The 25,653-nt window shown below is 48.9% G+C and overlaps 2 protein-coding genes across 5 annotated transcripts in view; one reads left to right on the top strand and one right to left on the bottom strand.

Annotated features, from left to right (window-relative positions):
- Positions 1-7,206, bottom strand: part of LOC144150213 (transcription factor YY2-like) — a 32,768-nt gene extending 25,562 nt beyond the window's left edge. For 3 of the 4 annotated variants that reach the window (XM_077682062.1, XM_077682061.1, XM_077682063.1), the window contains exon 1: positions 6,729-7,202. In XM_077682062.1, the coding sequence (XP_077538188.1) occupies positions 6,729-7,197 (469 nt within the window). In that variant the 5' untranslated portion in view covers positions 7,198-7,202. Of the gene's footprint in view, positions 1-6,728 lie in introns of all 4 variants that reach the window. The other variant, XM_077682060.1, reaches the window with a different exon arrangement.
- Positions 7,207-7,489: 283 nt separating this feature from the next.
- Ifc (delta4-sphingolipid-FADS-like protein ifc) overlaps positions 7,490-25,653 on the top strand; it is a 69,557-nt gene continuing 51,393 nt past the window's right edge. Inside the window, exon 1 of the mRNA XM_077682065.1 lies at positions 7,490-7,660. Within this exon, the coding sequence (XP_077538191.1) occupies positions 7,579-7,660 (82 nt within the window). The 5' untranslated portion in view covers positions 7,490-7,578. The remainder of the gene's footprint in view (positions 7,661-25,653) is intronic.

Below are 25,653 nucleotides of genomic sequence, written 5' to 3'. Positions count from 1 at the left end.
TACACAATTTATAAAAACATTTAAGCAATAACCAAAATCAAGAATTTTCTTAAATGATGGATATTTAGAACAAACATTGCTATCACCAAAAAAGGTAACAGAACCAACCTCACGCATAAAATGTAAACCAAATTGCTAGGTTCCACCTATTTTGAGAACTGTCTCGCTTTTTCTTAGGTGACGCTTCGAAAGAAAGAAAAAAGATGCTACTAATGGCCCACCCACCTTCCCCACTCCCAAAAGTGGACATTTAATATGAATCTTAATATAAACATGTGGGCCCACGTTTCTTTTAAAACAGAAAAAAAAAAATATAAAAAAAAATGTATAGAGTCAGCTCTTGTTGCAACAGACCCCGAAGAACCAGTGAAAAGTCCATGCATTTGGAGTTAGGTGTAGCTAAAGTAGGGACAATAAACAGAACTATCTTTTATTCTTAAAAACAATTTACTCGACGGCACACAATACAAAAGCAGCTGCAATCTTACTTCAAAAGCCTTCGCTCGTTACAATTTTGTTCTATGCAAGGGCAAAAGAAGCTATCCATCATCCCAATAAGCCAAAGCAATGTTTTCAAAATAGCTGCCATATTTTTTGCAGCAGGAACTGCCTTGACATGCTCAATGACCCTACTTAAAATTTCAGCTTCAGTTATGGTTTGTCATTTAAGGGCTGCCTTGGTCATGTGCGGGCTTTCAAGGGTATTTTTACAGTTATTGCACTGTGCTTCTACGCTCTTCTCTCTTTAAGAAAAACCCATCAAGGCTTGTAAAGGCAAAAGAATCTCTCCACGGTGGTAATTATTCTTTGAAGGGGGGCACTGCTTCTCTCTGCCTTTGAATACTCAGTCAGGTCACGAAGCAGGCCTCACAAAAAAGGGAAGGGAATGTAAGCACTGAGCCTTGGTGAGGATTGATCTTGATTGTGGACGGCAAAGTTGGCCATGTCCAAATAAATAAAAACCCTCCACGACACGTGGGCCCACCACTGAAGTGCACTGCAAGCACTGCTCTAAACCAAATATCACTTGAAAGTAACTTCACTGCAATCAACAGTCTGTTATAAGTGGACGTTATCATTCTGACCAAACAAAACTACAGCAGGATGGAAAGTTGGGCGAGTTGGTGTTGCAACATGGTGACTAAACAGCGCAGAAGACGAAACACAGAGAAGAGCAAAAACAGGAGGTTTTTACTTTTAAAGTAAAAACGCTTTTTACTTGTGACCTTGTATATAAATATGTTTCTTTTCCAATAAACCCCAGTTGATAGACAGCGCTCGTCCTGTTTTTGCTCTTCTCTGTGTTTCGTCTTCTGCGCTGTTTAGTCACCATGTTGCAAACAAAACTAGTAGTGGAGATCTGTTACACATGGACGTCCATTGCGTCTGAGGTGGTCTGGAGTTGACTACAGTACTACACTCGTCTAATAGCGTGTCGACTGAATTTGCTATCAAAGCAGCAGTGCACACAACTACAACTGCTACGCTTAAAGAAAGCTAAAATGTTCAGATATCAAGTACACCTCACGTCATCGTCATCATGAGCCTGCTCAGGTCCACTGCAGGACAAAGGCCTCTCTCATTGACGTGTGCCACAGTAATATCAGGATTGAGGCTCCACATGCATGGGACACATTGTAACATATGTTCTTAATGAGAATGCTAGAGCACTGCATGGGCCCGGGCCGGCCTGGGCCCGACCCGGCCGGGTAGCCCGAAGTCGATTATCGGCGGGCCCGGGCCGCGCTCGGGCTTGAATTCATAGGCCCGGCCGTTAATAGTTCCGACGTGTAGTGTAGACAAGAGCATAAAAATGAATATTCTGAGTTTACTTTTACGCGCTTCTTGATGTTAGTTGTACACATTGTTTTAAAAACATGTTTTGCTAGGTCTGATAGTCACATACCGTAATTTTATTAACATTTCATGTACTGCATCAAGATTTTATATTTTGGTGTATAACATATCAAAGATACGGTTACAAGGAATGCCCTAGCGGGGAAGGAATTAAATAAGACACCCTGGAGCTGTGCACCTATGTCTGTGTATGTGTGTTTTAGATGTCGAACCAATCTAAATACAGCTGCCATGGCTGGAAACTCGCGTGCTAGAGAAGCACCACCGCTTAACAACCACTGCAGGGAAAATATTTCAACGCACGCACATACTCGTGCATTCAAATGGGGAACAAGAAATTTCAGCAATACTAACTTGTGGAAGAACGGAAGGTTGGGCTAGTTGGTATGCGTCTTTGTCTTCCTTCGCCCGTTTTTTGAGCGCTTTTGTTTTCCACCAAGATGACCAACTTGTGACCGACACAACCACGTGAAGTTGCCAAGACTCTGGTCATGAAAGGTGATGGTGTCTCTCGTGTAAGAACACGAGCTATTATTACACCGATGTGGCGTGAACTGCAGACGGTGTGAGCTAAACTACGTGCACGTTTCAATCCTTATTTTTTGCGTTTCAATTGAGGACGTGCTTGTAAAGACTAGATGCTCCGTCTGATTTCCCGCTACCAAGACAATGGACCAAATATAATAAACAAATTTTCTTCAGCGTCTAAGACCGGGCCTGGTCACACGCACGCGGGCCCTCCCTAGGCTCAAAAATAAATGACCGGGCCCGGGCCGGGCCGGGGCCAGGCTAGGCTCCCTTATGAATGCCTGGGCCCGAGCCGGGCTCGGGCCTTAAAATCAGGCCCGTGCAGTGATCTAGTGAATGCGTTATGTGCTCTATGAGGCGAGAAACCCAGCATTGTGAGCAGCGAATGGCCCCAGTGTTCCAAGTGCCTTCGAATAAAAAAGAAAACACTGGCATGGGCAGGAATTGAACTCGGACACACATGGTGAAAGGTAGGCGTTTTAGCCACCACTCTACACCTGTGCCACAGCAAACAAGGATCTTGAGGCACACTTACGTATTTTGTAGGTGAAAGCATTCTGGCCCCCTAGAGCGATACTTTACCATTCCCTTGAGTGTGTCATGCTGGTTTTATGAAGCTGCCCCAATACACAATCCGTAGAATCTAGAACAGAGTTCTGAATTGCCTTTGATCCATACACATACCCACTCAAAGGGATTGGCAAGTGACGACGGCAGCTGCCGTCAGTGGCAGAAACAGGATAAGGGATGTGGGGGGACAGGCAGGTGATGTAACCAATAGTCCAAGCCACACGGAACACTGTTTTCAATGTACACTCAGTCCTGCTCACGTGCGTCAAATGCGGAAGGATTCTGAAGCTGGCTGCCCCGGCAATATTTACTGCTACATCGCATGTGCATGCCAGCTTCATCATTATCATCATCGTCATTGACAGCCTACTCAGGCCCACTGCAGGACAAAGGCCTCTCCCATCGACCTCCAGCAACTCCTGTCTCGCGCTACTCTACTCCACTGTTTGCCACTGAACTTCCATATTTGGTCTTTGCGTCACGTTATTGGCCTGCCCCTTCTGCCAAACCTGTCTCTCGGTGTCCACTCTGTCACCCTGCTGCTCCACCAATTGTCATTTTGTCCCAGTACATGGCCAGCCCACGTCCACCTGTTTCTCTTAATTTGAACTCCGATATCTTCCACTCTAGTTTGTTCCCTGATCCAGGAAGCTCGTCTCCTGAGGAAGCCTGTTTCCTTCAGGTACCATAATGCAGATCCATCGAGTCTCAGTGCACAGTTATGGTCTTCAGACTGCTAACATACCCACTCAGAGGGACTGGCCAATAACACTGACAGCTGCCTCACCAAGTCCCACTGGCTGCAATGACACGATTCCCACCCAGAGAAATCAGTCAAGGGCAATCGGTCAATGAAGATGACGACTGGCGTTGGAGGCCCAGGGCTCATTAACCAATTCGCATGGTTATAATGCTTTCAAGATTGGAATCGCGTAAACAGACTTAAGTGCCCCTGTAATTCTTTTTTATGCATTAAGAAAAATGTACAAAGCCGGCTCAATATCAGCTATCTCTTCGGTGTTTCAATCCTGTGTTCTCTTTTCTTTGGGCAGTATATTTGATGCCTCCTTCATGTACACCCTTTGTCGAAATATTGTTGGCCAATCCAAAGCCTTCTCGACCACAAAGAATTAAAATAATCGGCTTTACGTTTAAATATGACAAAAATATTTTAACGCAGTAAGCAAGAGAGGGGTTTTCTCTAGCTTTCCTGCATAAAACATTTCAGCCTCACTTGGGACGTAAGCTTGTACATTCAATTTTTTGCTGCCTGCGTGTTTCCGGCTTGGCCCACAAAATTTTGACGAAGACTGTACACTGCATACGCTCTGTGTTACTTACATAGGCCAAACTCGCCCCAATTACAAGCTTGCCTTCAATAATGAAATACTGCTGAATTTGTGGCTCCATAGAAATTAAAATGCATTGTGTGGGACATTCGCTTTGTCTTCCTTACGCGGGCATGGGGCAGCTGCCTGTTTTTGATTTGGACCATTGAAAAAAAAAAAAAAAAAAAAACTCGATCAGATGACCTATACAGGTACATCACACAACGTATACCGAGAAAAAATCCCAGGAAGGCTGTTACCGGCACCACTGAAAGGTGTATTGGGTGCAACAGTGTCAGCTACGTTCCAAATCTTCACATGCAATCCTCCTTCCAAAAATTTGTCGAAGTAAAGATACAACATCGACTGAGGTGCTGACAGCCATGCAAGACCAAAAAGGAGCAAGCAATGCTGAATGCTGATACCTTTGAAGCCAAAGAAAAACTTGCCACCAAGGAGGCCACACAATGGCAATGCAAGAGCCAGAGTAACAAGATTGGGGTTGAAACACACGCTAAAGGGTGTCACTGAGAGTGGAGCAAGGTCCTACTAGCCATTCGAAATTGTTCCACTGTTAGACAAATTCATATTTGATAAAGTAGTACCTGACCAGTTCACTACTAACTCACCCACTAACCTAATGACTCACACGAACAGACAGTGAATGAGTACATTACATACTAACTGGCACGAGATGGAATTCCAACAGCAACTTGGCTCTTCATTCAAACATTCAGTGAATTCACATTTGCTGCCAGCCAGCCAGCCAAGCCATTTATCTATGTCCAACAAAGGATAAGAATCAGTTATATAAAATACTAGGCAAAAGAGCATATAAGCCCGCTGACAGCAAGCTGTGTTTCTCTAGCGCGACTTTAGTATTCGCCTCACCGTGGTACTAGTGAAGGTATAACCGAAAACTGCTCTACGTGTAATTCTGACCCCTTCCGGACAGGGCCCTCACTTAATAAGGGGCAACCTTAACAGCGGACTGTTCATTAATCAATCCATTTTGGCCGCGTTCGGGATATCGCGTGCGTTGGATAAACAAACGTTAACCGATTGAAGCCCCCACATTGCCGCCTCGTTTCCGCGGATAACGTGAAAGGCAACAGCCGCGAGGTCGACCGCGTACCCAGCCACAATTTCCGACCGGGTTGTCCAGTGACTATCTCAAAATGCGCCCGTTTCTCGTTCATTTCCCCAACAGAGCACCGCGGGCTAACACACAACACGCGAAGCTTTACGCGTGAACATTCCTCAACGAGCATTTCACGTCCTAAGTACGGAAAAGACATCGCGCTAGCTAGCGGCCAGTACGGGATGCGCGCACTATGCTTTTTCTCTGGCGTCGACGCCAACAAAAACTTCCTCATCACCGCGCAGACGACAGCGAAGAGTTGCCACTATCTCGACCACCTGACGCAACAGGCCGGGCCGGCGATCAGAGACGAACGCAAATTAAAGACGAATGCACCATGCAGCCAAACTGGCCGTGCTTCTCTTTTTTTTTTTTTTCCCTCGCAGCGGTTTTGTGCAGACTAAAAAAAAAAAAAAAATCCCGACCCGGCCGCGCGAACGCACATGGACAACCCCAGACAGCGGTTTCGAAGGAGGACTTGTATCCCGCGTTCAAACGTGCAGATTGCATTTTTTTTTTTTTCGTTTTGTGCAGGCGTTGATTTTACGACCGCGCTTCTCTAAGAGCCGCAAACGTTGCCTCCTTTATTCCGTCGCGATCGCTTTATGCACTCCGGCAGGCAAAAAGACGGGTGCAGGCCGCAGGGCGAGCGCGCGCACTCTGGCAGGCAGACAAGATCGCCGCGGCGTCGTTTTTATCGACGACAACGGGGGAGATGCAAGCGGCTGTGGTTCGCCGCGACGCCGGCTGGCTTGTTTCTACGGCGCTCCGAGGCGCGACCTTGAACGATAAAAAATGTGCACGCGGCGCGCGCCGAGACCGCCGGATGGGCCGCTATGGAACGCAGCGTCGGCGCACAGTTACTGTCGTCAACTGCGACTCGCAAAACGAAAGCCCGCACGCTAAAAACCGCACATTTGGACGAATAAAGCCTCACAGACGGGAGCTCCGTGCCATCCAAAGATGGCCGACCTCCGCCATACTCGAAAAGACGCCATATTGTTACTTCTAAGAACATGGCGGCGCCCATGGAGGATTCATGGCCGGTTTTTCATTCAAAACACAGCCGCCGACGCGTCGAAACTCAAGTCATGCGGTCGCGGTGGACCGTTCAAGTTGTCTGAAGCCGCGGCAAGGTGAAATTCGTCATTGGCCGCGGCCGTGGAGGCTCGACAGGCATCATTTCGAGCGGGCTTCGTGTTCTTCACGATCGAAGCACAACAGTATTATCGGTGATTTCAACTGCTCCCAGCGCGCAAATAGAAGAGCGAAAGCGAGAGAGGAAGCTCAAGACGTGCACCTACCGTCCTCCGTGCCTGAAGCCCACATGGTGACGGAAAATTCGCCTTCCAACGTCTTGATTTGCACCTGTTTCTGTTCCCACTTGCGCGTACTCCGGTCTGTCTCAAACGTCAGTTCACCGCCAAAGCTGCGTCCTTTGCCACCGCGCTTGCCTTTTCTGCCACGCTTTCCCGACGTGCTGGGGCTGGTCTCGATGAGCACATCGGGAGTCGGCACGGGGATGTTGTCGTATCCTGTGAGCGCTTCATGATCGGCGTCTATGCTGCCGACGATCTCCTCCTGGGTTTGCAGGATGATTTCTTCCCTGCCTGGCTCTGGCAGCGGCTGCAAGGCGATCATGGGCTGACCTTCGACCGCTTCGACAGTTGTCACGACAGTCTCGACTGGCATTTCGACGGGAATGGCCTCGATTTCAACCTCTTGGATCTCGGGCTGAATCTCAACCTCGGTAACCACATCCGAGGACGCCATCTTGCCCATCTGCAAAGATGGAGGAAGAAGCCACGTGATTACGTCAACTTGAGTGACGTCATTGCTTTTTGACAAATACGGAGATCAAGTTTTTATTTTGTGGGGTACTTGTTTTATTTTGTCTCTGCTTCTATGTGGTGAATTGTTAACGCTTGAGGTTAGCTGAATAAATTATAGTCAGTTTTAATCTTCGAATTGCTAGACACTGTTTGTCTTAGTGTAAAACAAGCCATGATTGAAAACCAGAAAACCAAGAGCGGTTTTGACGCACGCAGCCGGGGCGCTCCCTCGCGGCCACACGCGAGCACCACTCATTTGCAATAGTCGCCGGTTGGTGTGAACGCCTTGTCGTTGTGCGGGCTGCTGCAGCCGCCTCTCACGATGGGTGCTCACGTATCACGTACGGATTTTGAATGGACCTACACCGACGAGCCTCATGCCACGCGGCGGAAAGTGATCCTAAGTAAGTGGCTCCGTGTCCTACGTTTTCTTTTCACCGTGATACCCTTTAAACCCTGCCAAAGTGTCTCGCTCCCAGCGCCTCAAGTCGTTGAATGGCCGGGCGTGGACTTGGAATTCTCCTTTCTTGAAAAGTCCACATTCCAGTCGCGTGATCAAAGAACCGATCGCGTCAATCGCGTAACGTCTTCTGTGTTTCGTACTTAAAAGTGTAGTGAACAGTGGTGAACTGTTCAAGAAAGTCTCGCCGGCTTCACATGGCAACCGATGCGCCGGTCGTCTTCTAGTTAGCTTTAGCACTGGTTTTTTACCGAGCCGCTCGTGCTAAGCCGTCTCACTACTGGCTTTGCATCTGAACAGCTCGTGCCACCGTGCTGAAACAGCTGCGGTGTTCGCGGTTCGTGCCTCACAGCGCGTCGACGGCTGTCATACGGCAGCTATGTGTACTCTATTTATTTATTTATTTCGCTTCTATTTCACCGTCGTCTCATTTTGCTTGCCGGTTCGTTCGCTCGCCCGATGGCCTTTCGTAGTGCGGGGCGTGTCGAGTGACACCACGGCTTAATCCGTTTAAGCTATCGCACGTCGTCGGCGGTCATTCTGAATCACGTAATCGGGGGAGCTCTCCGAGGAGGCTGGTGTGAATGAACCAGAAACTCGCATGATCTTGGGGGTTCGAAAGCTCGAATACGGCGTGCCGTATTACCCTTGTCGCAGACAGGTATAGCTGCTGTGTTGAAAAGTAGAGCGTGTCTTGACCTTGACGGTCGTGTGTTCCGTTTGTTTTATCGCGTCACTTGGCCTCCGCCTTTTCCTCGCCCAGTACCGGCATAGGAAAAACGGCATTGCTGGCATTTTTTTTTTTTTCCCTTAATTTGCGTTTGTCGGCGCGGATCTCGCGGAAGCGATCGAAACAAGCCCGCTTGCCTGCTGCGTTTGCAGACAACCAACCTCGTGCGGTGTGCTAAAAACCACGGGGTTACGTGCGGTCGCGGTCTAATTGTAAACGCGACGCAAAATTTTGCGGGGGATGTGAACATTTGCATGCATTCGCTAAGGGGCGCGAGGCGTGTTTCATAATCGTCGTCCGTTCGGGGTCAAGGTTTCCCCGTCGTGTTAACGCCGTTAATCGTAAAACCGTCAAAGGAATGTAATACTTTGTATCTGGGTCAGACACCCCTTTTTGGCAGCCTTGCTCCGACCTGTGCGCTACTGCCCAGGCTTCGTAATTTTGTAATAATATGGCGGATTTAAGGTAGAATTAATCGCACTGTTTTTTTTTTTTTTCCTATGACGGAGGGTTAATCATCACCATTTCGCTCCCTACGCCTCTGCATATTTATGAAGCGAAGCTGATTTAAGTAAACAAAACCGTTTATTACCTTCTACTGCTTTCACTAATGATGCCTGATGGTTGGCACTGTTCAGCAGATCGCGTTCAAAGCATGGTTTTCGCCTCGGTTCAAATATACGCTGATGCATCGAGCCTGCTTGTTCTATTTACGGGCTCAAAGCGAAACTTGGTCCGCGCGCCCCAGAGTCACGCCCCGTCGTCACGGTCAGCGCTTTATAAGCAGGCCTGACTAATGCCTTCTTCCTGCTCAACGTGCATTAGGGTATGTGTGAGGGGGCTTGAGGCGCGATACAGGAAATCAGAGCATCTCCTCCTGAGAGATTTAGAGATGCATCTAGTGCGTGTGGGTACTGTACACGCTCATCACAGTCTGTGTTTTGTGGCAAAGCACAATTTGAAATTCGCTGATTGATTGATTTAACTTGCCGACTGACTGAAATTGGTCGAGTTGATCAGTCGCGTATGAAGCTTATAAACACACCCTCTCGTGGGTATGTGCTACCGCGAGAGCGTGGAACACTGTGCCAGGCTTGAAACACCGCCATATTGGTTTTCCTTGAATGGCCCAGTAGTTGTGTGTGTTAGCGATGTCCGGCAGCCGCCAATCGCGCAATCGAGATTATGTGAAGTTATAAATAGAGACGAGGCCACAAGCCAGGTGGGGAGTCGGCGGCCCATGTTTCGTCAGGTTTCTTTGGTGTCAAGCCGCGCACAAACACACATTTGGTATCTTTTATTTGGCGGTCCGGAATGTTTATTCATTTATTTACAACATATTGCTGTCCTGAAAAAAAAAAAAAGCCCAACGCAAGAAAGTAAACACGTGAGCGTGGTAAAGTATAATGGCGACACGCGAACACAACACTCTTAACTAAAAAACGCCGTAAAAAGGTAGTAACGGCCGTATTTACTAACTCCGTACGAACCTTACTACCCCGCGGTTTTGTACGTAGGCTCTGCCACTAACAACTGCATGGTTAGTAAATTAACTGTGTGTAGGAAGTAGTATGCACTAGATTAAGGTCGTGCTTGTGACTAGGTTATGCATGACCAGTTAGTGAACGCATGTAGCTCAGAAGAGTATTATCGCTAGGATAGGGCAGGTAGTGGTACGTACTGCCTGCTTCAGTTAGTAACCCTGCCGAGTACTAAATTTACTACCTCCAGTTACTAAGAACCTAATGTATACTCGCACAAGTAACTTGTTAGTGTTCCATTACTGAATGGCCCGACTTTTTTTGTTTTTTTTTAAGAGTGAAAAAAAAAAAAAAAAGGAAATCGTTCAGTGCTGTATAGGGGACCTTCAATGTGATCTAACGAGATGGTCAGCACTTTATAAATTCGAACTAGCACGTTAGCACAGGCTAAAAAATATACAATAAAAGTAAAGGCATGGGCAACATTCCGAAATATTATAGCACAGACTATGGCATGTTCGACATCTCTGTAGTGCTCCGATGTGAAGACAGCGGCGGGTAATGAATTCCATTCTGTCATTAGCGGTGGAAGAAACGAGTAGGTCAACGTACTTGTCTTTCGCCGACTTTTGCGCGGCGAGATAGTTGGTGAAGAAATCAGGGGCGTAATTATCAGTTTGTCCGTTTCGGAAATGCCCGTTTCGCCTCCGTTTCAATAGTGACGTATACTTGCACGTACGAGTTGCACTGACCAACGGCGTTCACGTAAAACCGCTATGACTGTGCTGCGTAACCTCCGGGTCGTCTGGTTTCGGCCAATCAGGGCTCGGTCGATGTGGGGACACCTTGAAACGGACATGAAATGGACAGCACTGGGAATTCCGCCCCAGGGCTGCTCCCGCAATATTACCGTATTCACTCGCGTAATGATCGCTTTTTTCCCCCAAGAAAATATGATGCAAAGTTAGGGGTGCAATCATTACGCGAGGTACATTTTTCTGGAAAAAGTTGCAGCGCAGAAAATGCAAGTTGCAGGTCAGATTGTTTACGATAAATCTCATGAACGTAATAAACACAAGAAATAAAAACCTAATAAAAACTCCACTGACCAGCGAGTGACCACCGAGTGATGCAAAATGCAGTGTTTTCATTACGAAACGCGCCGGAACGAGTTTGCTGCGAGGTGAGAACAGATCGACCAATAAGTGGCTGCTGCTGTCACAAGACACGGCTGCCGACGCAGCAAGCCGAGCGCGTTTTTTTATATGTTTTGTGAGTACATTAAGTGCATTTAGTGAGAGTTTCTTCCGCACCAATAATGAACTCATGCATGCTTGCCGATATCGCTAATATCATCAAGTCCGCGGCAATAACGCAGCCATGTCCGCTTTGAAAGAGGAGGAAAGTAACGTAAGCAGGACCATAGTCAGCTAGACTTGCCACACATACGACATATGGCTGCGGCAAGTTCAGGGTGCGATCATTGCGCGGGAAATGAAAAAAAAAAAAAAGTCATATTTTGGCGACGAACTTCAGGGGTGCGATCATTACGCGAGTGCGATCATTATGCGAGTAAATACGGTAATTCCATGGTCAAGAAAATTAGCGGAGTTGCGTTGGAGCATATCTGGGCAGTCCGAAATAAATGACGAATCGAAGAGGATTTATCCTGCCTGAGAGAGAGGCCGTGGCGTTCCTAATCGCAGCAGCAGTTGAGTGCAGTGGTTGTCGAGGTTCGACGTACGTGCCCCCGGTCACATCGCAGCTGTTCGAAGGCGGCTGCAGTGTAATACCGGTCGATTGACTAAGCGGCGCCCGTCGTTCGACTCGCGCGCGCTGTTTATTTTTGAAGAACGCTTCTCCGACGGCTGCTCCTTTTCCATCGTTCTGTTGGTATTCTCCTGTCGTTCTGCAAGTCTGGAGCGCAAAAGCCAACTTTATCCTGAATGCTTAGCGGAAGACGGCCTTAAGCCAAAATGTCGCTGTCATGACTGTAGTGCCATTTACTTTTCGTAATTTTCTAGTCCAAAGCTGTAAACGTCTATACGGGAGAAGATGCGGTTGCAGAAAGCAGTTGTAACGCTTGTTTTATCGAGACTTTTCGAACGAACATTATATTACAATTAGGCACTAAGACGATCGTGTTATTACGCCGTGTTTCATTTAGTGATTTTGATTAGGTAGTTCACACTAAGGCTGCAAAGGCTGTGCAGTTCCCGTATACGGTCAATGCATAGGCGTCTTTCTGCGTGAGAGCATCTGACAGCCCCATGTTTGTCTGCTAGGATAAAACCACAGCCCTTCGAAGTTTCATTGAGTAAGCAACAAGCCATGGGCACTACCATTTCCTAATGATAGTTATAATGAAAAAGTCGGTTGGAAAAGCCAGGGTGGACCTGTGTGAAAGAAATGTCTGTTTGAGACGCCGAAAAAAACGCACCCGGGTTTACAGAGCCGCAAAATCATCATCATCATCGTCGACTGTCCTAAACCCCCCCACCCTCCCACCCCCCTCTTTCGCTTTCAGACTTTCCGCCGGTCAAGCAGCCGTCCAAGCGAAACTGGTTTCAACGCGTTGCGCGTTGTAACCAGTCACGGTCGCTTCCATCGAGCGGCCGTGAACCAGTTTTGTAACCACTCTTTGCTAACCAGATATATGCACGCACTGCTCCTGCGCACATACTTTGTCGTATGAAGCGCGGAGCAGTGCTTTCGGCGTACGCCGGACCTCGTCCACTTTACGCGCGCTTACGCCGAGCTACGATGCGCGAGTGCATCGATATTACGCGACCTTGTGGTCAGCGTCGGCGCCCATCAGTGTGTGGTTGGCGCCCATCCCGTTCTTTCTGCGCGCAGCTGTTTACCGTTACGCTGGCGCGTCAAACGCGGCGGCGGGCCGGGCTCTCGAGAAAGCGCCGTGGCGCCCATTGATCGACCTTGCGCGGGTAACCCGTTAGGATGATGACGGACGCCGCCAGTGGGTGGCCCCCGAATACTTTTCAGCGACGCGTGACGTCGTCGCCCTCGGCGGAAGCATTGTGCGGACTGTACTGTCTGGGAAGGGCAAAGTGCGAGACAAGAAAGGCAAGGACCCCGTAGAGGAAAGTGCGCGTGTATCTTGACGCTGCTGGCCTTGTGTCCTTTTTTCGTGCGGCCCCATTCGATGCACAAGGGGCAGCAGACAATCGCCGCTGTGGCTCTTTTCCAATTTGCGGTGCAGCCACCCAGCCGCGCTTTCGGGCCCTTCTGTTCGTGGCACGATGTGAAGCCATTTGTGGCACCGTACTCTCTCTCTCTCTCTCTCTCTCTCTCTCTCTCTCTCTCTCTCTCTCTCTCTCTCTCTCTCTCTCTCTCTCTCTCTCTCTTTTCCGTAACTTTGTGGAGGCAGCAGTTCTGAGGATGATAGTGGAGGCGTGGCCTCCTACTCCTCCCCTCGTTCATCCAGCTGCGCATGATGTTGCGTTTCGAGTGTCTTTGCTTAAGGATAAACCCTCCCATTTCCGTTTTCTTTCTTGTTGGAATTACTTTCCATATTATATCGCGCAACATGTGGGGTGGCGGCCTAAAAGTGAAACCACAAAAAAAAAACACAAAAATGCAAATCTTGTTTAATAGTTGCGAGTTCCTTTTACGGCTACATCTGTACCTGTAGCTGCACCTGATTCACCCCACCCCACCTCACCCCATTTCCTAACCGACTTCATCGTTTCCAACGAGAGTGCGGCACTTCGTCCTATCAGCGGCACTTTGTCTGAGACACCTCTCAGACTCGGACTCGATCTCCCGTCTGTTGCCTCCATCCCCTCAACTAACTACTTCGACGCACTGATGACGAAAAGCGCTCTCTCTCGTATAACCTATAGTGTCACTAAATAAAGGCTTTCGTAGCTTATATGTTGTGTCTAGTATAACCTAATCACGTGGCCAGGCCAGCCTAGCCTTTCTTCTTGGGCTTGAGCTTTAAGCCGGCGACCTTGATAGCGTGCTGGGATGCAGTATTTTTTGCGTTATGCTGGGGTAAAGACTAAAGGAGACACAAGTGAAGCCCGTGTAAAACGCACAACTCACAAATTCCCCATGTCGAGCGGGTAGAAACGATGTACTTGAGCGCTACGGCTTGAGCCAGTCAGCAGTGTTTTGTACGCTCTCGGCCCCTCGTTTTCACCAGCACTGCCGGCGGGGTTGCCGGAAAGAAGCGAAACTTTCATGATTCCCGCATGGAAGAAGCACCTCAGTGACGCTAGAGTTGCTACTCAGCGAGGCGAGCTTGTTGCGACGGGCCACTGCAAGTCGCGGGATGATATTATAGGGGCGGTTGTAAATACAGCGACAAGAGCGAGTTCCCATAGTAAGAGAAATACATAATCCAGTTAAATTAGTGCACGGTCCCTAAATGCCCGGTTTTGCAACTGCATCACGGGAGACTCACAAGATGACGCGCACTCACTGAAGTTGAACCAAGCAGCACCCTGGTTTCCGCACGTGCATGTGTGTGCGTGCGTAGTGCGTTCAATTTTCGAGCTTGGAGGGCCGCTCTATACTGGGAAAATGAAATGCCGTTATGCAGAACGCGAACTAGCCGTGAAAACCGCCTTCTGGAGCCATGTAAAGTTAGCTTGGCTCAAACAGACGAGGACAAAATGCGTTGTGGTTTAAGGGCCGGTTTGAAGTTCCAAAACATTACAATAAAGTACGGCTAAAAGCAGAGGCCTTCTTTTTTCTTTTTTTTTTTTATGTAGTTATACTAGCCGACGATGTTGTCCGTCACTGCCTATATTTATCGCAATGTCTTTCTGTCATTGAAATCGTTGCAATGAATCAAACTTTTGTGGTTAGCGTCCATTTGTGGTGTAAAAAAAGGAAACTCGGGAGTGTAGAAGTGGTACCGCTTGCGGGAGCGCTTCTCCAATAATGCTGTAGCCAGTACAGATGCGATCAAAAGTAAACGTAGCGCGGTTTCGTAGTTTGGGAGAAATACATTATGCGCTACGCGGCAGCCAGCATGTGTGGACATTTTTCAGCTTAGGAGTCACTTAAAAGCGAGGCTCACGGCGGAGAAATTCATTTCAATTCTCGAACTTGGGCTCCGTTTATTTTTTACTACCCCTGCATAGCCACCGTGGAACCCTTGCGCCGAATGTGTGGTGCAGAGCGAGACTCGCAGTTGTTTTGCTCCTTCCTCTGGCTCTAAATAATGCAGTTGCTCTTTATAGGCTAAGGGCGACTTTGAAAGGGTACATTCTGAGCAGTGTTTAAGAATGCCCAATTCTAGCAAATTCGCAACGACACAAGGTAGAGAGAGGGTTCGGGGTGGGCTGATGGCCGGCGTTGCGACGATGACCTTTGTGCTGGGATCGCCGAGCAGCTTGAGCAATGTTGCACGAATGTTACAATATATATTCCATGTATTGTTGACTGAGAAGACTCAACAATCATGCGTTGTGTCATTAAGAGTCGTTCTTTTGACCCCTCCCCCTTCGCCCTTGTGGATCCCGAGTAACACTTTGGGGGAAGGGGGGGGGGGGGGGGTTACACCACTGGATAAAATTAGTTGCAAAGCCAGTTTCTTCAACAAAATCATTTCAGGCTTGGCCGCTATGTAAAACTAGCCCCGATAACTTTTATTTGTCTAAATCGCAATTTTAAAACGACTGGGATGTCGTATGTCTCGCTCCAGTTCTGTTCCGATCAGCTGCTTGTATACGAAGACTCTCCGTCGATCGGCGTCGCAGCCTGCAGTGCGTGAGCAAACGCCTTCGCTTGAAGCCGCGTGTCGTTTTCCGGGAGTGAAAGACAGCAACCCCCTTCACTTACTTAATTATGCATTGACCGTAAATAAACAAATAGGGCGCATAATTACGGGTTGCCTCGCTTCTCCTTTGCCCCCCAAGAAAGAAAAAGAAGCGTGCCCGGGTCTTTTTTTTTTTTTTTGTCTTTTTTTCCCCTCTCTCTCTCCTGCGGCACCGCGGGCGACGAAAGTGCGGATGTTGTCGCCGGATCGGCCCGTCAAAGAGCGGAGACCGTACCCATTCCGTTATCTAGAGCGGACGCAACTGGGGCTATCCGCATACTTGCCCGGGAGACAACGCCGTCCAAAGGGGTGCCCTTGACCCGCACCTTTAGCATCTCTTTCCATTCAGTCTTCCACGATCTGACGCAGCCCCTCTGGCTGGGGGTGGCATTCTCGAATACTCACTCCTGATTGATCGGAATGGCATCAAGTGAGGAGTGCGAAGTCTCCGTCACGCCGGAGATCACATGGTCCGTTTTGTGGGAGTGCCCACGTTTTTGTCGCAGATAACGCAGCTTTGCGCAACTCTGTGGGACGTGGACTCCCGGCAGCCGTTCTCTGAGAAGATCCTGCGTCGTTGTGCTTGTCCGTCCATATGCCACGAGGCGACGAAGGCGCTCGTATACGCTACCTGCGTGCGACGGACGTGCACATTACAAACGACTAGCGTACAAGACTCTGTTCACTGAACTTTAAAGGAGCCATGAAGACAAAATACAAGTTCGGTTTATTAGAAAGATTGCGTAGTCCCGATAACAATGATGCCAATATCATCGCAATCTTCGAAAAAATAACGGAAATATTGAAGAAAACGTGTGAAGCAGTCGCGACCCCCTGGCCAATTTCCCGCAACTTTTCTCTGACGTCACGGAACCTTGTTTGTGCGATGGGCGGCCGCCTAACTGACCTGTCGCGACGACACATGACTGGACGTCTGTAATGGGGCCTCTAGTTCCATTTGACCGTATCACTTAAATGCTAACGTGCAGTTCACGCACTGAAAATTGTTTTATTGTTGGCCCGTATGACGTCATTCTTGCTCATAACACGTCACTGTGGCGCTAAATTTGAAAGTTTTTAAATACTTCTTGCTTTTTTTCGTTAAAAAAACGTCTTTTGGGGCTGTAATGGAGCTGAGTGAGATACTGAATCCTAGTTCTTTCAAATTACACGAACTTGTATTTTCTCTTCATGGCTCCTTTAACGTCTAGCTTCCCAACGCTGCATCTCTCTCCGTGTTCCGCTCTTACCTGCCACCTTCCTTGTTTTGCTTTCTCTTTTTTACCTCTTTCTTGACGTGTAGGTGGCCAGCAATAGGCTCTAGCCTGGTGAACATTCGTGCATTTCTTGCACTTCCCTTTTTTCCTCTCTTTTCGGTTCAGTGAAAGAGAAAGACCTAAAACTATAACGGCCGTGGTTGTGTTACCGCGCTTTCTGACGCGTTCACTTTTTGACGCCTGTGACAAATTCCCCGTGAGTGCTTAAAGTGCTAAATTGGTAAGTTTGGAGGTGCTTAAACTTTATCTGGTGGCGCACAGTTAACGACGAGTAATACATGCAGACGCATGCACTGATCACCTCAGTTAGAGCTTTATTGTAAAAAAAAAAAGAAAAGAAAACAGCGTTAAAAAGTAATCAATCGGAGACTTGCAATTCAGGCGACCAACAGTTCAGCTTAATCGCTTAATCACGCACGTCTCTACGCGTCATTCGCTCCTTTAACTAAACTGATTGTTTGCGGGAGTCGGCTCACGCACCTCTCTCCTTCTCATTCGACGAAATGGGCCTCGAAAATGTCATACCTGCCTTGGTCGAAATCATCACCACCACCAGCCTACATAAGACCACTGCAGGGCAAAGGCCTCTCCCATTATTCTCCAATTACCCCGGTCTTGTGCCAACTGCGACCAATTTGTCCCCGCAAACTTCTTGATCTCATCTGCCCATCTAACTTTCTGCCGCCCCCTTGCCTTCTTTAGGGATCCACCCTGTTACTCTGTTGTGGAAATAACCATAGTTTGTCTCAGGGTTTACTGAAAGCCGTAAAGCAACTGCACCGGCGACAGTGACGAAAAACCAAGTGCGTTAATGTTAAGCAAGCCATTGATGCCTTGGCGTCTGCATCGTGTTCTGGCCTGCCTGACCGATCCTGCGAAATAGACCGATGCTGCGCCCCCTGCGTACTGCACAGTGCGGTTAGCGTGTGCCCTGCTGCCTCCACTTGCCGAGTTGCGCAGCCGTGACAGCACATATTATACATAACCGGTGCTGGAAAGACGCACAGCGGTGCATGGTTCCACGTACACCCGCCACAGGTGACGGAAAAGCTTATTGATGCGCAGGGCACTGTTCGCTTTCGGCAGTGCCTGAATTTCTTTGTTCATTTTATTTTCGCAATACACGTGCCCGTCTCGTCTGGGCAACCGGTGGACAGCGGGAAAGATGTACCGCTGTTATGTGTGCGTGTGTTCGGTCGTCGTCGTTCCCTGTGCGCCACTGTAGCTGTCTCGGTTCCAGTTACAGAGAGAGAGAGAGAGATAGAGGGAACTATATTGAACAAATGGTAGTACTTATAGTAGAGGACCTTTATTGGAAAAGGAGGACCACTGCTCACAATGGAAGAAAAGGGTGTGAAGGGAGGGTAAGGGAAAATTAACAAATGCTGGTAGTTGTATGCTGAAAAAATGTTTGGGCCAGTTTTATGAATGTGCAGCAGTTGACGGGCCAGTTCATGGTCAGCGCGATAAGGTGAGTCGTTCGGACAGGTTCGCCAGTTCGATCGGTGGAGGACCCACTCAAACAGCCCGTGCTGTGTATTTGTATCTGGGTGGCTAAAGGCCGCAGTGCTTCGCCGTCTACGGCTGCTCCATGCCGCCCCACCCTTGAGCTTTCTCTAGAGATCCAGGTTTGAGCTACTTGTGTGAGAAAGACGGGCTCGAATTTGCAGGTCCGCATGTGATCTACGCCCTGGCCCGTTCTCCGCGGTGCTAGGAGGGAGTAGTGGGATATAGTGAGCAGTGAATGTGATGGAGAATGGCTGTAAAAGGGAAGGGATCCAATTTGAAGCTGACGCCAAGGTAGGTCGTGCTGGTGCGCATCACTAAAACAGTTTTCGTCCTTGCGCCAAGGCGAAGCGTTGTGCAGCCACGTAATCGTTCTTGTTGCGCTAGTCGCTTCCTCGTAAACATTGCGAACGGCGTTTTTGGCTCGTGTGCATGCAAGCGCCCTAAGCGACGGCAGTTCCCTTCGCGGAGCGCTTTCGACGCCGTCGCCAATTCGAGCTGCGAAAAGCGTGCTCCGGGTTGCTTACTTCTTGGCTCGACGTGACTTGCTGCGTGCCCTTCACCTACGACTTGCGGCTTCGGGAAAGTGTATGTTGTTTTGTTTTCCGTGTGTCCCGGCGGAGTCTGTGGATTCGGTTTGAGGCTGTAGAAGATTTCAAAGCAAATGCTCATTTAGTGTCGTTCGTGGTTTCTTTCCTGAGACGAACTTGAATTGCTGAAAGGGGTTTATTTTATATCTGGTTAAGTATACCTTCCAATGATGTGTTCTTGAATGGTAGAGGTATTTCAACACTAGTCTTTTCGACGGTGCTAGACTCTATACACTTGCCACAGGCGCATGCACAAATACGCTTGTATATCGGTACATGGTGGGAAATCTGTTTGGCGGGTTTGTACCAACCTGAAGCCCTATACAACCCTCATCTTCCGTTTCTTAATGTTTTGTATATATGCACCTCTCCGAGGCAGCCGATGCGCTTAATTCCGGATTATCGGGGAGAATTCTGCTCGTTCGAAACGTCCCTCTGTTTAAAGGGAACGTCAAGACATTCTGCGTCCTTGTTTTTACCACAGCCTGTCGCGGTTTTTGCTTGAAAGAATTGCAATTCGCTCGAGTCCATTCCTACGTCCCGATGGCGTTGTTTTTTCCACGCACAAAAGGGTGATGATGATGATGAATGAAAATTTACTAGAGCAATAAAAAAAATAGCGCTACCGACTGTTTCAAATTTCGCGCTACGCATCGTCAATCGTGACGTCATTGGGGGCATGGAAAACAGAGCAGCCAGTGTGTTAACTCCGTGCTAGCATTGAAGCAGCGCTACCAGCCACAACCGGAAGCATTAATACAGAACAGAATACAGAATAAAATCGCGTTAATGGTCACTACTGTTTGCCTCCTACCAATCGCAAAAACTATAGTCCCTGTGACGGGGCCCGTAGCGTACGACGAGGCGTTGGCATGTCGCCATCCTTTCATCCAGCCGGGATACAATGCAACTTTTCGAAAGCGGAACCTGGGCGAGTTCATATACGTTCTTAGAAATTTCATAGCTTGCACTAGTTTTTATGTTTCCAAGCTTTCTACTGTAGCTTTAAACGATGTCCGCTACGCTTCAAGCAACCGGATGATCAGAGTTACTTGCAAGTCGCTGGGGTTCGTTTAGCGTGCTCCTCTTTTCTCACGGTAATCCTACCTCTGAAAGCCCTCCCGTGTGCCTCGCAACTGCGTCTACCGTGTCCCGTCGCTGACCAATTTCGGCCCTGCGCAGATGGCAATGCGGCGGTATGCGCGAAGAAGCTCGACTCGGAAACCTTTTAGGTCCAAGTTTGCGACATTCCATTTCCAAGTCGGTTCAGGCCGTGCACTTCCGGTGACACCTGCAGGCCCCGTCTAGCGGTTTCTTTCAAACACCGCCGAAATGTTCTTGACCAGCTGGCTGTTCGTCCTCTGAGGCCTATAGCGGGTATACCGCCGCGGCTTTTAAAGCTTACGTTCTAGGTTTGGAGCACCAGCTATGCGGCCTCTTTATTTCCGGGATTTTTTAGGGGTGAAGGCCCTTAGGGGCTGGGGCTGTTGGCGTCTCCTGTCGTCGTCGTAATCGTCGTCTCATGTAGTCACGGTACTAAAAACACCGTGACACTCGTTTACGCCTCGCCTAGAGAGCATCGTGCTTCAAAGACAAGAGACTTTTACAGCAAAGCTGTATACCTGTGCTGCCCCCCAACGGTTTCATCTCCGTTGGCAAAAACGCCAAGGCGCCAAGAGAAACTTAAACACTGCATGCTTCGCCCCTCCCCAGGCTTCGCGTTAGTGGAGATGGCCAGGGATTTTTTTTATTTGAAAAATGTTGGCTTAGATCAGTCATGCGTATTCTTTTCCTAAATAAGGGTGCTTAATTTTTGTACGTGCTAGTTAATTTTAGGGTCTGATAGGAGCATGTATGGTCGCGTTTAATAAAACTTCTGCGTAAGTGCCTGCTCTGCACTGACTTCGAAACGGAATGTCGCGCTTGAATAGAAGTGTAGGAGAGCGCCTACCGAGCCCCTCCCTCCCCCCCCCCCCCCCCCCCCCCCCCGTCCTTTTTTTTTTACCCCGCACACGCACGCACGTACACACCGAAGAACTAGGACCCGTCACGCTTTCCGGCACGCGGAAAGCGTTGAAGCGGCAACGCAAGATACGTCGCTGCATGTCATCGCAGCATCCTTTACCCGAGTAGGAGCGACGGCGGCCTAGCTGCAACCGAGCGGCAAACGGAACCAGGCCGCTTGTGGTTACTGAGGTTTCCGCTTTGTCAAAAGGCGCGGAGCTCGTGGCGATGCAGGCAACTTTGGCCTGGCCGTTGTGATGACGAGAAGCACGGCAGCGGTTTTAGCAAAAACGCAGCATTGGGGAACGCGGGACACAAAAAACGAGTTTTATTCGGACGGCGCTAAACAGAAGCTTGTGGAGGTCAGTAGGAGAGGCCTTCGTCCTGCAATGGACCCAGTCGGGCTGATGGTGATGATGACACGTGGCGAATGTTAAAAAAAAAAAAGGCACTCAGCCCTGACATCGTCAAAATTGAACCTCTTGCCGGTTCTTTGAACAGGCAGAAAGGCCTGTTGGATCAACGGAGTCACTTCTGAATGTGCGGCAAGGAATTAATGCAGACACGCGATGTCGGCCGTAGGTACTCCTGCACCTGCGCCGTCGTTGACGGGCGGGCCTTGCACCTTTCAGCTGCGATGGCGTCTCGTTATGTTCGTAACGCTCCGTACATGTACTGCCTTTTGAATTAATGAACACTGCTTGTTAGCGCCTTCTTCTCTGCGGTCCTGTTATCCTGAAGTATCGCGTCCAGCAGCCGTGTTCCAGAATTTTATTCCGTTATTGATTTTTTTTTTATTTCTGGAAATCGGTTTCCTGTCAGTTTTATGCGATGGATGAAAAGAAAATGGGCTATCGGGATGATATTTGAAAAGACAAAACCTTCGCACAAGTTTTATTTCGAACGGTTGCGTAAATTTGTCACGGGACCATATTGTGACAGCCGGACATGTATTGCTCGCAGTGCACGCCGTTCAACGCGAATGTGGGCCGTTATGTGCGAGCCATTCAAGGTCGTGCGGCCACTGTGGCCTTCGCGGTGTGTATTGCACGCAGCATCCGAGAGGTAGCTTTTAATCGCGTTCGCTTAATGTTTTTCCGTGCACTGCCATGCCTTTACAGAGCACTCGGTTAGTGGAAAAAAAAAAAAAAAAAAAACATGCAAATATAAAGCATGTTCTGTGAATTCGTTTCGCGCTTCGTGTGGTTTGAACGGAAACGCGCCATGTGTGTCGGCAGACAGCTTGACCTCAATAATTTTACTAGCGCTCTAAAGCAGTGTTTTTTATGCAGTTTTAAGCCCCTCTTCAGGGTTTTCAAGTTATCGATGAACTTTCTTAACCGTAACTCTCCTGTGGGTTTTTAGGTTAACAGTTGACGAAACTCGGGGCCAAATTATCGAGTATAGGCTTTAATCTGTTTCGTGTCTTCAACCGAGACGAAGATTCATGCATGTTTTTAGTGTGGAACTTCAGGTGTAAGAGTTTGAGTCTGAGCCACACAGTGTGGAGCCCGCCCCTATGGATTCGCCCCGATGGAGACCCGAGGGGGGGCTTCGAAGCCGGGCTACCTGATGATGATGATGATGATTAAAGGCCTCCCCTTTGAATCGGGGTGACCGCGTGCGCCATCTAGCCTATCTTAGTAGTTCGAATTTAAATTTAGTCCCTCAACTCGGATTTCTTTTTAATTCTGCCCTGCCGCTACCCCTGGCTGGGATGTTATTTTATCGACTTCCCTGCTTTTTTTCCGCCAATACTCTAGCCGCTGCTTAGTAATACCTACTGCTGACCAGTTAATGCTTCCATCAATTGCGAAGCCCAGTGCCTCAGGAAGTAGGACTTTCCCCCCAATTCTATCCGGCTGAATCTTTTCGCATCCTATTACTATGTGGTCGATTGTTTCTTTATCCCTGCCACATACAACACATGTCTCATCCTGGGACGAATATTTGCTCATGTAGGTTCGAGTTCTCAAGCAGCCAGCCCGCGCCTCAAAGAGCAACGCACCGACGTAGCGCCTTACCGCGGCCTGGGTTACCATGGGCCCACCCGGCGGGAGGACTTATTTGATCGATTAAGAGGCATTACCGGCCAAGAAAAGCGCTCCGACATCGGTGCCGTTCGGTGCTTCGCGCGCACTCCTTCCGCCCCCCGCAGTCGAGTTCCCCGTTGTGACGCCCACCGCGTTAATGACGCTGTGGCGCAGCATAGGTCTACCATATCCGCTGCCGTGCACGTATTATAGTGAGTGATCCCCGCGTTGACGATGCGTGTCGAGCTTGCTGGTCGAGCTTTTGCTAATGTCGCTCGAGGTGGGAAAAGTGTGACAGGGAATCTATGGCCTTGCTTATTTAGTGGCTCCAGGCCTTACGGCGCTGCAGTGGCAGTTGTACCCATATACTAAAAACCGGTAAATTAGCTATCAATACACCGTCGATGTTTTTTTATGGCGGCACTCGTTTAATTTACGGGGGTTTGTTGCTTGTTGTAGAGTCTTTATGAATAACCGCTCCCATCGAGTCGGCAGTCCTCGCTCGAGCTGCTTCCACTTCTTTACCGTCGCCACGCGTTCGCCCCTCCCTCATGTTTTCTCAGTTCTCTCACCTTAGTGCCCGAAGGCGTGAAATTGACGTCGGAAGACGCCAAGTAGCAGGAGCGCTGTATAATTGTACGGTGGCACATGGTCCGGTGAAACCAGGCCCTTGGCCCGACCCATCTTCAGTGGACGGAAGCTACGGGGGCGACACACTGCCGTGTAAAAGCTCGAGGCTACCTCACGGAATGTCAAAGTTGGCCATCGGAATTGGAGCCTCCTTACGCAGGTAGACCTCGCCGTTTCACTGTGTAGCGTGGAATTTTTGTTCCGTCATATCTAGAAGCACGGAGGAGGAAATTTGTATCCTCGACCCTGTAGAAACACAGAACGAGACATCTTCCAAAGGTTTACCGTCCCCGCCCAAGGAAAGTTGACAAAAGCGCGAAAGCTTTCTGACGTCAAAAGTGCGTCCAACCTTCGCTGCAAGAGCGTCCAATCGATCGTACAACTTTCAAAGACCCAAATCGCAAACAAAGAACGAATCCATGCGGCGATTTTTCGCGCACTGAGTAAACGCAGCTACGATCTGAGTGTACACCGATTCGTGCACGTTTTGGACATAAAGGAACACTATTTTTTTTGTATTCCTTCTTGATTGATGCGTATATTGTCGTCTTATTTAAACCCGTATACGTACCTTTTGCAAGTAACAAATTCGAATCCCCGAGGAGGGTACTTTTTTTTTTAAGTTGACTTTTTAGTTTTCGGCCGATGTTTTCTTTTCTGTGTTCACCATTTTTGGGCCGTAGCGTTCACTGCTCCACGAACTAGTTCACAGAACAAGCGCATGGCTGACACTGACGCGGTAGCGAGTTCTCGTTGGTGTGCTGTTGCTATAAGCACCGACTGCTGGCAGGCAGTGGGCACAGGGTAGAATCGACAGACCCTTGGCCTGGTCCGAACACACTTTTTACGATACAGGCATGAGTGAGGCAAGCTCCAAATATGGGGGGAAAGCGCATGGCATTTGAGCGTCTGCGGTGACACGGAGGGCGTTCATGCACTGCGTAGGCCTCGGCTAGTGATTGCTACGATTCCAAGCCGTCCTGGGAGGCTTATCATAGGCGTTTTACAGCCGACAACATGACAGGAGCGCGGTACGGCGATTACTGGGATATCGAGAATGCCCATCCAACGATGTATGTTGCTTGACGGATGTCAAGCATGTTGTTTTACAGGAACGAAACCGAAACTTGTTTGAATGCTAGCTTTGGACATCGTCCAATCAAGGTGCATCTCCTACTGTCGTCACTGCGTTTAGTTGGTGCGGCCGCCACAGACCGCGCATGGTAGTTTTTCTTCTTTGTGGCTTTATAAAATAATTACCGACTTATCAACCGGATAAACGATGAAAAGTGTGTTAATTTGAGCCGGTCTACACAGTGCACGCAAAACCGGGAGCTTGACAAATTTACTTCAGTGTCCCTTTAAGGAACGCCAAGCATTTAAAATTGAAACGTAGCCGTATACGCTTCGACCCGTGTTATAAAGCGCAGATCCAAGTGAACAAATGCCGCAAGAGTTTTCTTGTAGACGACGCCGAGCGGATGCCGCGTGTTTGGCGTCAACTGCGTCGCGCATGGGGCAGTGAAACGAGACCCGTATGGCGAAGATAAGCGCCAAGGCTTCTTTTTGTTCGTGTTTGTTGATGCTGCCGGCTCTGCGCATGCGCGTCTCCTCCACCTCTGGTCCCCTCCAGCCCTGATTTAACGTTCCTCCCGACGAAGCGCGTCTCCTGTCGGCGTTCGGTGAAGGGTTAAACACCACGCTTACAAAGGAGTACATCTACAACGCAATGAAGTTCTTGCTTCGACCCACATATCTCCCGGTGGTTGTGCGTGGCCGCGTCGCAGAAAAGGTTGTTTTCGTGAACAGTTTCTGCGGTGGCTATATAGTCTAAATCGCCGAGGTCTTCGGCGCACTAAGCATGCATATACCCCCTTCTCTGCGACATGCCCACC

The sequence above is a fragment of the Haemaphysalis longicornis genome, unplaced genomic scaffold (assembly GCF_048455015.1).
Source record: "Haemaphysalis longicornis isolate Haplotype H1 unplaced genomic scaffold, Haemaphysalis longicornis Haplotype H1 scaffold_8, whole genome shotgun sequence".
NCBI classification, from domain to species: domain Eukaryota; kingdom Metazoa; phylum Arthropoda; class Arachnida; order Ixodida; family Ixodidae; genus Haemaphysalis; species Haemaphysalis longicornis.
The sequence above is the reverse complement of the archived record's forward strand: the minus strand, read 5'-3'. Positions and strand labels throughout refer to the sequence as shown.